Genomic DNA, 14,645 nt, shown 5'->3' with positions numbered 1-14,645 from the left:
GTGACCAAATACTTATTTTCCACCATAATTTTCAAATAAATTCTTTCCAAATCAGCCAATGTGATTGTCTGGATTTTTTTTCTCATTTTGTCTCTCATAGTTGAGGTCTACCTATGATGGTGGTTGACTAAATACTTTTTTGCCCCACTGTATCTATGGCAGCGCACTTACTGGCCATGTGAAAGCTAGGACGAGTCGCAGCTTGTGACATCATCACCTGGTGTCGCTACACCTTTATGAGCATGTGCACGGCCCCTATGTGCACTGTTATCTGATGCTTGGCTGCTGGGGCGATGCTGGAGTGACTTGGCTTGTGTGCTGACAGAGAGGGCTCTGTGTGGCCGCTGTGGCACGTTTGCAATAGGTTCACCACCACTGGCCTATAATGTCCCTCTACATTACATGTTTAGACATATGCAGCTTGCAAATGCCTTCAGCCAATTTACCCATAGATATATTCAGCTGAAATGTTCAGACCTGGAAGACCTTTGCTCTGATCCCCTTACAAACCTACTTCCATGATTTATTCACATCTTGTAACAGTGGTGCTACCTGACTTATCTAGCCTTAGACAAAAGTGGCTATCGGATATCCCGGATATGGATGATGAGGACTGGACAGACATGTAGGCTACGCCTTTCAAACAACTACTCTCACTTAGGGACCGGCTCATATAATTGAAAATCCTGCAGAGGGCCTACTTCAGTATACAGGGTACACCGTTTGGATCCTAATACTCCTGCAATGTGCTGGCACTATGATTGGGCTGACAGTGATTTTTCCCATATTTTCTGGACACGCCCAGTGATTCAGTTGTTTTGGGAATCTGTGGCCGGCATCATCAACACACTTGTGCAGGTCCCCAAGGATCTGTCTTCTTGGCCTTGTGCCCACAATGCAGATAACACTATTGGGACTACTGCTTTTTTATGGCAGGAAGGCGAATACACTTCATTGGAAGAAACCCACAGCACCTACACATGGATACTGGAAACATCTGATGAACTCCCAATTGCCACTCTACAAAACAACCTATGCAAATAGAGGTTGCCCTCGACAGTTTTAGAGAATATGGGCTAAATGGTTGGGGGACGCCTCCACTGCCTAATTTCCCTATTTTGATGTGACTGGTTCGGGACTGGGGTTGAGTGTCTTTGCTTACTCTAAATTTTGTTGTGTTTATTGATAGTACATGATACTATTTTGACTAGGTACCACTGACCGAATGAGACTCAACACACACTTATGCCTTTTTAGGCTAGTACTTTTCTTTTGTTCTGGATAGCTAAGCTTCCAGTTGTTGTTGGAACCTTGCAGAAATCAATAAAAATTTGTTGAAAAAGAAATACAAAAAAACCCGAAATGTGCAGTCACACTTTAAGGGACTAGAGGTGAAAGTGGGGAGGTGCACAGGAGTTTACAATGTTGCACGCTATTCAGCACTTTTCCATGACTAGCTGCATATCCAAATAGAAAATATAATACTTTTTCTACTGAGCATCACTAAAGAGTTTACTAGGGCTTCTGCTCCCTTCTAATAGGTATACGTTGGCTGCTACTCAAAACCATCTTTGTATACATTATTTGATAGCAGTTACATTGTTGCATATTTTATAGTAACTTTCATATGCCACACCTGTGATTTTTGTCTGTCCTTATGGTATATGAAAGCAGAGACCCACTTCACTTTTGAAAAAGTATTAACTGGCACAGAACAGCTTCAATTCCACCGCACCTCTTTTTCACTTCCAGGCCTTAAGGCCATGAGTAAATTGAAGATTCTTTGGAAATACAATTTTGAAGAATCCAGTTTTATAGTACTGTTGCTCTAAATGAGTTCAAAGTAGAGAATGATGGGCATTTTATAAAACCGGAGTGCTCAAACTACCTTCTCAGTAATTTTGACAGTTATTGTTAATTAAAATTGGTAATTATTAATTTTTCAATGTGTGACATACAAACATAGAAGAATGATAGCAAAGAAATCCAAGTGGTCCATAGAGTCTGTCCCTTGTTTTTACCCTTTGTGTCCCGGTATAGATTTATGTTTGTCCCAAATGTGTGCATTCACTTACTTTTTATTGGAAGTCTGGTTCAAGCATCAACTATTTTTTCGGTAAAAAGGTTTCTAAGATTAGGTTTGAACTTTCAGTCCATCTGAGTACCTTGAAAACGCTTTGCATGCATTTTTCATGGTAAAAAAAGGCTCTGAACAGCATCGGAACTGGAAGAGTTAAAAAAAATTTCAGACGCAAACACTTATAAACGCGATTTGCCACATTTACAAACGTTTTGCGTTTGAAATGCTGATAAAATCGACTGCTGAACGCAGGTTTTCTGAGTTCAAAAAACCGACTGTAAACTCAAATGCCTGTAAACGACTGTAAACGAAGATGTGTACATGGACACATAGGAAAGCCTTATAGTGAGTTCAGGGGCTGCTGAAAAAAACGCTGAACAGCTCCTAAACGTGATTTGATCAGCTGCAGTGTACATGAGCCCTAATAATATTTTACAATCATTTAGGAGACATTGTGAGAAACTGCTGCCATGTTTACATAAAAAAAAAAAATTGGTGGAGCCACCGGTGTCCTTCCATGGACAAGTAAAACAACTTACTCCTTCCTAGGCCAGATGCATCTGCACGGATTTCATTGACTCTTCTTGGAGTAAGAGGAGCTGAGGAACTGGCTGTGTTGTTACCAGCAGACCTTTCAAAGTGGTGTGGCTGCATAACCTGTAAAATATAATAATACAGTTAAATGAGACAAAGCTGTGCAAAAACATAAAACCCTATCACTCACTTTCTAAGGGTGTGATTCCAGGTGTGGAAAGGCCTCACAAGGGTAAGTCTACAGCAGGAAAAATGTAGGGGACAACAGACTTCCCTTTTACATTAATTAGGAAACCTACATATTCTAAATGCATAAACTACTGGGGAAAGTCTCAAAAAATCCAATCTCAGATGGTATAGGACTGTCTATACGGTAGCCAAATTCACAGCAGCATCTGACAACGTCTGTTGCAGGGGATGCACCCAAGCTGGTGCCTTGAGACACATACTATGGTCCTGTGTATATCTTCACAGTTTTTGGAGAGCAGTATTTAGAATAATCTCTGCAATAACTGGTATTATCTTGAAATTTAGTTTTGGGTTAGCTAATCTCGTGAGAAAAACATGTCATAGACACAGTTTCAGTCTGATAAATTTCACAAGTCTTGGGCTCCATGGGAAGATTGTCTGCCCTAATAACAGATTACATATAGTAGATCTATATTACAGTTGTACCCAAGGTGTAATTAATAGCTACCCCTTAATGTTATTTCTTATATGTTTTTTTATGTTTGCCCTGTATGTGACTTATTTCTTGTCGTGACTTAAAAAGGTGCTTTAACTGGTGATCTATGCTGATTGTTGTTGAGATGGCATACATCACACATTGCTATTTCATGCATCATCTGCCTAGTTTCCACAGCCTCCCACCTACTGGTACAGATAAGGAATACCTAAATTAGTATTACTATTGAATAGTAAAGTTAGTAATCAGAGTAAATGTCTGCAGATTATAGACAAAAATACTACTAGCGTCATGCTTCATGATTCCATGTTAAAGAAAAAACTGCAGAAAAGTAGTTGCTATACCTCTTCACACAATGGAACTTTGCCTGCGTTATCTTTAATTTTGTCCCATAATGGTGAATCTTCTGCCCACGCCATACTCTCCAGAATCTGTTCCTCTATCTGGTTAAGGTGTTTTACCACTTCCCGACATAAGCCTTCTTCTGCCTTAATAAGAAGTTCAATCACCTGGAAATACACTATACTTCTAAAATATTCACTAATATTAAACAGTAGAACATTCACAAACACAAAGCAATATAATAAGCAATATAATAATCAATGAAAATTCAACTCAATTCACTATTCTTTCTTAAAAGAGTGGTAAAGGTGTTTTTTCTGCTATGTCCCCATTAGGAAAATCTCTCTTAGTGTTCTCTCATGGTGACTGCATATCACCAGGACAGAAAGTAATGTAAAATCATTTCAACGGGTATACAGACATCAGTGGAACCTATAATGTCCTTTCTAAGGATGCAGACAGCCCGGCTTGGGATCCAACAGGAGAGCACATACATAGGTGCCACCTTAGCACCCTGCTTGCTACAGGAGGCACTTGAAGGAGGGAAGAGCGGACATCACCGGTGTGGACTGCCAGAAGAGGAGAAAAGCGACCTTTTTGTACAATATCGTTACACAGAGCAGGTAAGCATAACCTCTTTTTAATTAAAAATAAATGCCTTCAGTATCACTTTAATTGAGATTCTAACTCTTCCTATCCAAAACCAAAAAGTTGGACTTTAATCAATTCGGAACACTAAAATACTATTGCATTGACTGATAGAATCAGTGCAACAACTAAGCCAAACATTAGATGAAGGAACAGTGACACCCTTTGGTAGCAAATATATAACACTGCTTCAGTATACATTTTTCTACGCAAAACTCTTTAATCACCACAATTTTTCCCCCTCTTGCCTGTTATAGAGCATTGTTGTTGACTTACATACTTACCTGCCCAGTGTTGTCCTGCTGTGATCCACTGCTCAGGTATAACAGCCTCGGTCCTTATAGGTAATGGTGAGAAAGCTGCTTTTTCCAGGTTCAGGCAGGTGGTCAACGATGACAAACTCACCAGCCAGCTTCAAGTCCTTACTCCTGAAGCCTCCTGGGATAAGTGATGGGGAAGGACAAGAATGTTGGCCAGGAAGGGGAATGTGGGGTGTTGGACCAGCAAAAAAAAAAAAAAGTGAAACAGCAAAAATTTGGACAGAGGAATTAAAGGTTATAAATCCTGTCAGTTTTATCTTTTTTTAGTAATCTGGTTTCCACTGAGAAGATTTCCCTTCACTTCATATCCCATAGCTAAACTAGGATGTGAAAGGAAATCTCTCCAAAAAGAGGGAAACCTTGATTGTCAATGAGGTCATCAAAGCTAGTTGCCCCATTGAAAGATTTCCCTCTATTACAGTTCTGGTGAAAACTCAAAGTTTGGGATTTTTTTTCACTTTCACACTTTGTGATAATGGTAAAAAAGACAAATAGAGAGGGTGAAATCTCCTTAATAGGGACACAGAGAACAATAAAAACCTGACAGGGGATCTAATCCCTCTACACACAATCCAAAACTTTAAAAAAGTGTCTTCAGTTATACTATAACTTCAATTCCTGACATGGAGTACACTGAGGGACCACAGTCTCTGATCTTCGAACAGCTGACCAGAAAAAAGCAGGCATTGCTGTGTTTACACTCAACCAATTCCAATAAATATTGGACTATAGGGAAAGGGGGAATTCCTAACATTAGTTTGTAGTATTATGTTGAAATACCCTTTATTACAAATAGCCATTATGACAGAAACATGGAGGCTGCCAATGCTGTTGCTTTCCTTGTTTTCATGCTGACAGTTTTGCTTCAATATTTTCAGCCTGTGACCTTTAAACAAGGACTTTTCTCCAACTTTCCTGATCTCCACACTAGTTTCAGATTGGTGATGTAAACCTAGCAAATCAGCATAAATGTCCGGCAACTAGCATTTTTAAAACAAGGGGCAGCAATAGCTGTCTGCCATATTTCTGTCATGACAGGTTTATTTGACGAAAAATTTATATGACAAAGATGTAAATGTTACTGTCAAATACATATAAAAGAACGGAATTATTCTGGAGGTCTGGTATATAACAGATGTTATGTCTGCAATAACTCGTCATACATACCTTGTAGAAATGGTAGGGTGCCAAGTCAAACATGACCATGATTTGAGGGAAGTTGCCTGGAGGCTTGTAGGAAAAGATGGTAATTTCGAGGCAGCATGCTAGAAGGGACTTGTGGAAGATTTCTTGCTCCAGAATACTCTGCAAAATAGAGAACAGTTCAGCTACGTAATTTCACAATGGCTGTATCTGCTTTACAAAAATGGATACATTATGTAGGTGGGAAGAGCAGGAATGGCAATGAAATGTAGCAATTGCCAGATCAGCACCTAGAGGGAGATATCCATTTCATTCAATAACAAAATCATACAAAGAACAAGTGTGTATCAATGTGAATCACATCATATATACTACAAACATTTAAAGTAGGTGTGTTCACCAAAATACATTCTACTTCCCCTATGGTGAAAATAATCACACCTCCCATCATGACCATCCTGCCCATTTAGAGTAATACATGATCTCAGCTGAAGGGATAGATACGAGTTCAGGCAGACCCAATGACTCCTCCACTCTGCAAGAACTATAGTAGTTCCATAGGTACTTTCAGCAGAAAAGCTATGCAACAAATGCATTAACTTTAGTAGCCTGGAAGTAGTATCTACAGTAAAATTTATTATTACAAAGCTTTTTTGAAGTAACTTAATAATAAAAAGGAATGCACAGGATACCACTGCTGCCATCCATCTGGAAATGCTAGTTGCCTGGCTAACTCTGTCTGCAGTACTGACACACTGGAGCAAATTATGTTAATCAAGAAAGTCAGAGTGAAGTCTCAATCACATACTTGACCAGGTTAGTGACTCAAAGTCAGTGAATCAACATGATAACCAGAGAACTAGCATTTTCAGAAAGAGAAGTCAGCAGTAGCAGCTGACATAATTTATCTGTAAAGGTTCCTTTAAAACTGGGAAGTATAGGGTGATGTATTCCCTTTACAGGTCAGCTTTAAAGTTTACATTTTCATTAAAAAAAATGAAAAGGTCAACTAACTCACAACACCCTACCCACTGCTTTGGGTTCCCACTGCACCACCTAACTGATGAAAATGCCATCTAGCACCACCCATGCTACCACAAAGGCTAGCAATCTTTTCTTTCCTCTAGGATGAAGTTGTGAGCATGATGATGCTAAACAGTCTCTGGGGATATGTAGTGAAGTGTTCACATGTCTGGCCTGTTACATACAGTGCATCCAGAAAGTATTCACAGCACCTAACTTTTGCCACATTTTGTTATGTTACAGCCTTATTCCAAAATGGATTAAATAAAATTTTTTCCTCAACATTCTACAAACAATACCCCATAACAACGTGAAAGAAGCTCGTTTTGAAATCTTTGCAATTTATTAAAAAAAAAAAACAAAACACACACATGTACATAAGTATTCACAGCCTTTGCGATGACGCTGAAAATTGAGCTCTGGTGCATCCTGTTCCTGATCATCCTTGAGATTCCACAACTTGATTGGAGTCCACCTGTGGGAAATTCAGTTGATTGGACATGATTAAGAAAGGCATAAACCTGTCTATATAAAGGTCCCACAGTTAACAGTGCATGTCAGAGTACAAACCAAGCCATGAAGCCCAAAGAATTGTCCGTAGACCTCCGAGACAGGATTATATCAAGGCACAGATCTGGGGAGTGGTACAGAAACATTTCTGTGCATTGAAGGTCACAATGAGTACAGTGGCCTCCATCATCCATAAATGGAAGAAGTTTGGAACTACCAAGAATCCTACTAGAGCGGGCCGCCCGGCCAACATAAGCGTTCGAAGGAGAAGGGCCTTAGCCAGGGAGGTAACCAAGCACTCCAAAAGAGCTCCAGGAGAACCTTCCAGAAGAACAACCATCTCTGCAGCACTCCACCAATCAGGCCTTTATAGTAGAGTGGCCAGACGGAAGCCACTTCTCAGTAAAAAGCAAATGGCAGCCTGCCTGGAGTTTGCCAAAAGCACCAGAGGGACTCTTAGACCATGAGAAACAAAACTCTCTGGTCTGATGAAACAAAGACTGAACTCTTTGGCCTGCATGTCAAGCACCGTGTCTGGAGAAAACCAGGCACCGCTCACCACCTGGCCAATACCATCCCTACAGTAAAGCATGGTGGTGGCAGAGCGCTCTAGACCTTAGACTGGGACAACGGTTCATCTTTCAACAGTACAACGACCGTAAGCACACAGCCCACATAACAAAGGAGTGGCTATGGGCCAACTCTGTGAATGTCCTGAAGTGGCCCAGCCAGAGCCCATACTTGAACCAGATTGAACATCTCTGGAGAGTTCTGAAAATGGCTGTGCACCGATGCTCCCCATCCAGCCTGATGGAGCTTGAGAGGTACTGCAAAGAAGAATGGGAGAAATAGACCATAAATAGGTGTGCCAAGCTTGTAGCATCATACTCAAAACGACTTGCGGCTGTAATTGGTGCTAAAGGTGGTTCAACAAAGTATTGAGCAAAGGCTGTGAATACTTATGTACATGTGGGTTTTTTTCATTTTTTATTTTGAATTGCAGATTTCAAAACAAACTTTTCACGTTGTCATTATGGGGTATTGTTTGTAGAATGTTGAGGAAAACATTTATTTAATCCACTTTGAAATAAGGCTGTAACATAAAAAAATGTGGCACAAATTAAGTGCTGTGAATACTTTTTGGATGTACTGTAGGCTGGTGTAGGGGCGGTGGGAGAAGACATTTACAGCAGCAGCAGAAACCAAGGAAATGGAGCAAGTGTTGCGAATTAGTTCACCTTTCCATTTTTTATGAAATGGTGAATTTATCCTTTAATCTGTGTTTTATGTGATCTCTTAAAGCCAGGGTTAGGAGGCTTTTTGCACTGCTGACTGTAAATGGAACCTCTTGTTTTGTGTCATGCAGTGTCTCTGTAAAGTCCATCCTCAACCACTTCATACCCATCTATCCATCGCTCCATCACTCTTTAATCAAGGAGGGAATGTGGAATGACTCATTTGTGTGACAGGGCTTGGGTCAAGCAATTCACTGCACCATGGAAGGAGGCCACATATTCTACCATAACCAGGTATTTTGCAGTGTCAGCCACAGAAGAAAGAGCGGTGGAGGAATGCTGGAGGAGGGAACTGGTTGAGAAGTGGACTTTAAGCTGGTCATATACAATAAGATTTTTTTTCTACAGCCCACAGAAATCTGCAATGCCAGTTACTGTATTCTTTTTTTATTATTTTTTTATTAATTTTATAAAACACAATTATTTCCACTGCTACAGTCATACATCTTCAATAGCACAACTTTTTACCAAAACCCTTTCCCTTCCACCTTCCCTTCCACCCATCACCACCCCCTCTGGTCCTCCCCCATAATTTCTATCGTCCGTCCCCCACCTCTTACCCCACTTCTCAGAGATATGCAATAAAACTAAAATTAACCTTCACTTTTACCCCCTCATTTTCCTATCAATTCTGATTAAAGTTTATTTTTCTTTTATAATTTATCCATTTTTCCCAGGTTGTTCTAAATTTTTTAATTTTATCCTCATATGGTATAGTTCCTCCATCCTGTATATGTAATCCACTCTATTCATCCAGTCTTTTATTTTTGGAATTTCTCTTTTCTGCCAAAACCTAGGAATCAATCCTTTGGCTGCATTTAATAGGTGAAATATTATCATTTTCTTATACTTCACTGTAAAATCCATATTATGAAATACACAGGCCCAGGGTTTGCTTGGTATTATGATTCCCTATCACCTGAATTTGTTGTGAATTTGTTGTGTTATTCCTTGCCAGAACTCTTGAATTTTAAAGCCATAGTTTCTTCCCACATCTCCTCCAACATAAAGGTGAACTCTGTGGTTGTTGCTTGTGTATCAGACTGGGTGTACAATACCATCTCACTAAGCATTTGTAGATAATTTCTACTATAATCATATTTACCGCACCATGCGTCAATTTGAATATTTTCTTTTTATCTTGCTACTCCAGTTTAATTCCAAAGTCTTTTTCCCACTTCCCCAGGAATGGTGGAGAAACGAATCCTGATATATTAGTAAAAATCTTGTAAATACAGGAAGTTATATGTTTCATATTTTTTCTTGACTAAGAAAACGTTCTAATGGATACATATTCTCCACCTCCCTAAGTGGTTGTGGGAGAGCTACTACAAAATGTCTCCCTTGATGATACCGCCACTCATCCAACCTAAGAAATAAATCCTTGGTTTTTAAATCTGTAAAAGAACATAATTCCCCCTTATCAGTGACATCTTTCAACCGTGCGTTTTTATCCATTTACCTGCAATATTCTCTGTTCACTCCAAAAGTATTAATAATGAATTAAACTCCCATCCCATCTGCTTATGAATTCTACCTCACTCTCTTATAACATTCCGTGTTAAAGTGCTAATATTTTCAGAAAAAAATTGGTACGGTTGTGGAAGCCAAATTATCTAATCTAATTGTGAACCACTTAGTGTATTTTCCATTTTTACCCATATTTTTCCTTGTGTATTGTGAACCCACTCCACTATTTGTGAAATCAACACCGAACGATAGTACCTCCTAAAATCCAGCACACCTAAACCTCCATTAACTTCATCCCTACATAATACTTCATAGCTAACCCTTGTTTTTTTATTTGCCCATATATATTTACTTATCATTTTTATGATCCTAAAAAAGGACCCCGGTAAGCGTATTGGAAGCATATGGAACTTATACAGGATCTTTGGAACTATAACTGTCTTTATTAAATTTATATGACCCATCTAGGAGAGTGACCATATAGATATCTTCCTCAGTTCATCCTTTAATTAATTTATTAGTGGGATATAATTTATTTGATAGATTTTGCAAAGAAGGGGTAAGCTTTACTCCTAAGTAGTTTAATTCTCTCTTTCCACATAAAGGGGAAGGCTTTCTGTAAAATCTGTTTCTCTATCTTTGAAACTGTAATGTTTAATATCTCTGATTTTGAAGGATTAATTTTTAAATTTGATAGTTCACCATAATATTTAAAAATTTCAGTAAGTTGGGTAATGTTACTCTGGGGTTCACAACATAAAATAACATCTGCATAGGCCGCGACTTTATGTTCTACGTTTCCTATTACATATATACTTTTCCGAATAGTCACCAATAATGGTTCCAGAGAAATAACAAAAAGCAGTCCTTGTCCTGTTGTACATTATAAGAAATTGTGATAATGATCCATTGACGTTCATCTCTTCTATTGGAGTACTATACAGTTTTTTTATCCACTGAATCATCCTAGGTCCAATTCCTAGTACCATCAATGTTTCGATCATAAATCCCCAATCCACCCTATCAAAGGCTTTTTGGCATCGATCAACACAACCAATGACGAACCCGTTTCTCTCTTACTCTTTTGCAGAAGAAGCAGTGATCTTAAACCATTGTCTCTTCCCTCCCTCCCTGGTACAAATCCCACCTGATCTATATGTATCCAATCTGGCGTCAACTCCTTCATCCTATTTGCTAAAAACTTTGCATATAGTTTTGTGTCTATATTTAAGAGTGATATTGGTTGATAACTAGCACATTGGGATGGATCTTTCCCCTCTTTCGGTATAATTGTAATATATACCTGCAACGACTCTTCCCTCATTTCCATCCCTTCTCCCAATGCATTCATATACATGCACATTTTGGGAACGAGCTGTTCTTGGAACTTCCTATAATATATCAGCGTATATCCATCTGGTCCTGGGCTCCTTCCTGCAGCTGTACTTCTCAATGCCATATTAATTTCTTCCTGTGAAAGTTTTTTCCAGGGCTAACAACCTCTCCTCTTCTAGCCTGGGCAGACCGGCCTCTTTTACATATAACTGCCTCTTTTCCTTTCTTTCTCCCTCTAGTTCTTTCTGGTTGCTAGATTTTATATCATATAGCTTGCTGTAATATTTTTGAAACCTTTTAGCAATATCAGTGGTTGAGTATACCATTTCTCCGCTTTCATCTTTTATTTTCTCTATATAATTCCTAGATTCTCATTAAATATGTTCCTGGTCTATTCCCCCACTGATATCTTTTGTTAACCACCCAATTAAAAACTCTTCTTGTTTCCTGTTCCATAATGTCCTTCAATTCCTCTCTTTTTACAATTATCTTTTGTTGTTTCTCCGAATCCATTCTCTTTTTATGTAACTGTTCTAAATCATATAATTCCTTAGCTAACAATTTTATTTTCTCTTTCTTTTTTTCAGCCCCTATCGAGATCAATATACCCCTAATATACACTTTGTGCGCTTCCCAAACTGTCGCTACAGGTATCTCTTCAGTCTCATTGAGCATAAAATATTGCTCAATCTCCTTCCTTAATCTTATCTCCGTCTCCTGATCCTGTACAAGTATTTTGTTTAATTTCCACATTTTACTTCTATTCTGCTCCGTTCCCCACTTTAATCTCATAGTAACAGGTGTGTGATCTGATAGAGACATTACTTCAATTTCAGAATTTACCGGACTCCGGGGGGTTTATTTACTAAACTTGGAGAGTGCAGAGTCATGCTCACTTCTGCATAGAAACCAATCAGCTTCCATGTTTTATTGCCAAAACTTAATTGAACAAGCTGAGGTTAGAAGCTGATTGGTTTCTATGCAAAAGTGAGCCTGACTTTGCACTCTCCAGGTTTAGTAAATAAACCCCCAGATGTCTATGTTCTATCATTTATATAGTCCAACCAAGAGTAAATCCCATGCGCAGGAGAGAAGAAGGTGTAGTCCCTATCTCTTGGATGTTTAATTCGCCATGTGTCCATCAACTGACACTGATAAAGCTTCTTTTTAATCAATTTTAGACTACAGCCTCCTTCCCTCCGTGGGTCCATACAGAAATTAAAATTCCCTGCCACAACCAACTGACCCTTCTTAAAATCCATAAGATTTCTTAATACACCCTCCAAATAAGCCATCGGGTTCTTATTAGGACAGTAAATATTTGCTAATGTACATTCTACTCCTTGGCATTTCCCCCTCAGAAACTGACCTCCTGGATCCACCACCCTATCTTCCAAAGTAAAGCTGACATTTCTTGCTATCCTAATTGCCACCCCTTTTGCACTTTTAATAGGTGAATCCACATAGAACCATATAGGATAGTATTTGGAAAGTAGCTTAATGATTGTGTCCTGAGATAGATGTGTCTATTGTAGAAACACAACATCCATCGAATGTTGATGAATTTCCCTGAAAAACATATGCCTTTTAGCAGGGGTATTCAATCCTTTCACACTGTATGTCATAAAATTACATGTATTCATTCCTTCTCGTCTGTTCTCCATCTATATGAGAACTCCACCAGGGGATGGATATACACAAATTGGGACAAGCTTCAGGGAGATTCTCTTCAGGGTGACCTTTACCTTCCTTCTCCCTCCCTTCCCTTATTCCAGCCCACCCACCATCCCTACTCCCTTTCCCCTTCCTATTTCCCCTGGCCCATGTTCTAGCCTGGGATTCTTTTGCGGCTACTTTCAACCTTTGATTCCTCTTCGGGGCAGAACTCAGACCACCTACATCTATCTGGACCAATTCCTCCTAGTTTTACAATGACCCGAGTCATGTTAAGCCTCCCAATGCCCTTCTTTTTTAAACCTTTCCTTTACATCTCCCCTTCCTTCCTTCTCTATTTTCCTTTCCCTCCTCCTGTCTCCTGACTGTATCTGTCTTATATACCCTATATTGTAGAAAAAGAAAAAAAAAAAAAGAAACCCCACTCTAGGGAGCACTATACCACTACCTTTCTATCCTGTTCTCTATTTAGCAACCCGTTGCCACCTATTTTTCCTTAAATCTATACTCTCCTTAATCTTTCAGACCATCCTGGAATATCTACTATCTGTAAGTCCAGTTTTACGCTAAAGGGCTTTAGATCTTCTAGAAACCTTAACCTTGCCGACTGTCTGTCTTTCCAACTGATCAAGCATGCCGGGAATCCCCAACTATATTGGACATTCCCTTTACGCATTAAGTCCAATAGTGGTTTTAAAACTCCTTCTAGCTAGAGTCTCTGATGCTATGTCCGCAAACATTTGCAAGCCCACTCCTCCATATTTTACTTCTGGAACTCCTCGCAGCTTCTTCCAAATATTTGCTTTATCTTCGTAGTGATGGAAACGCACAAATACATCTCTAGGAACTTCTGAGGCTACTCCCTGGAGTCGTTTAATCCTATGGACTCTATCGATCTTCAATTGTTCTCTCATTGGCCTCTCCATTTTAGGGTTAAATATTTTTCTAATTTCTTCCACTAGATCTTCTCCTGATGTTACTTCTGGCAGGCCCCCGGATCCTCATGTATTTCTTCTATCCCTATTTTCTTGATATGCTAGTCTATATGCCAATTTCCTTTGCTCCTTACGCATGCCTTCTACCTGCATTTCTATCTTCAAAATTACTTCTGCTTGTATCTCCAATTTTTACTCCGTCTCTTCCAATCGGGATGGTACTTGTCCCATATCCTTATGTGAAACGGCCATTTCACTTTTTAGGGCATGCTCTAGTTTCGCAAACATCTCTGCCATTTCTGTTTTTGTAGGTATTTGTAAACTTGATCTTTGTTCTTCTAAATCTCTAGGATCTGCTCCACCTTCCATATTATTTAGCTTTTTAATCTGGTCCAAGCTTGATACTGCTAAAGATATTCTAATTTGATCACCACTATTATTTCCCAGATCATGTCTCCCCTTTATTCCCTGCTTTCTCTCAGGGGTATGACGTTCTGGACGTTTTTCCTGAGGGGGCATATACAGTCAGGTCCATAAATATTGGGACATCAACACAATTCTAACATTTTTGGCTCTATACACCACCACAATGGATTTGAAATGAAACGAACAAGATGTACTTTAACTGCAGACTGTCAGCTTTATTTTGAG

At 39.2% G+C, this 14,645-nt stretch overlaps 1 protein-coding gene across 1 annotated transcript in view; it reads right to left on the bottom strand.

Moving 5' to 3' along the window:
* RBL2 (RB transcriptional corepressor like 2) overlaps nt 1-14,645 on the bottom strand; it is a 132,427-nt gene that overhangs the window by 29,875 nt on the left and 87,907 nt on the right. The window contains exons 12-14 of the mRNA XM_089684776.1: nt 5,777-5,914; nt 3,644-3,808; nt 2,620-2,737 (exon numbers count right to left, since the gene is read on the bottom strand). Coding sequence (XP_089540902.1) covers nt 2,620-2,737; nt 3,644-3,808; nt 5,777-5,914 — 421 coding nt within the window. The remainder of the gene's footprint in view (nt 1-2,619; nt 2,738-3,643; nt 3,809-5,776; nt 5,915-14,645) is intronic.

The sequence above is a fragment of the Staurois parvus genome, unplaced genomic scaffold, assembly GCF_062004578.1.
Source record: "Staurois parvus isolate SC_StPar_1 unplaced genomic scaffold, SC_StPar_1.0 ptg000356l, whole genome shotgun sequence".
NCBI lineage: Eukaryota > Metazoa > Chordata > Amphibia > Anura > Ranidae > Staurois > Staurois parvus.
The sequence above is the reverse complement of the archived record's forward strand: the minus strand, read 5'-3'. Positions and strand labels throughout refer to the sequence as shown.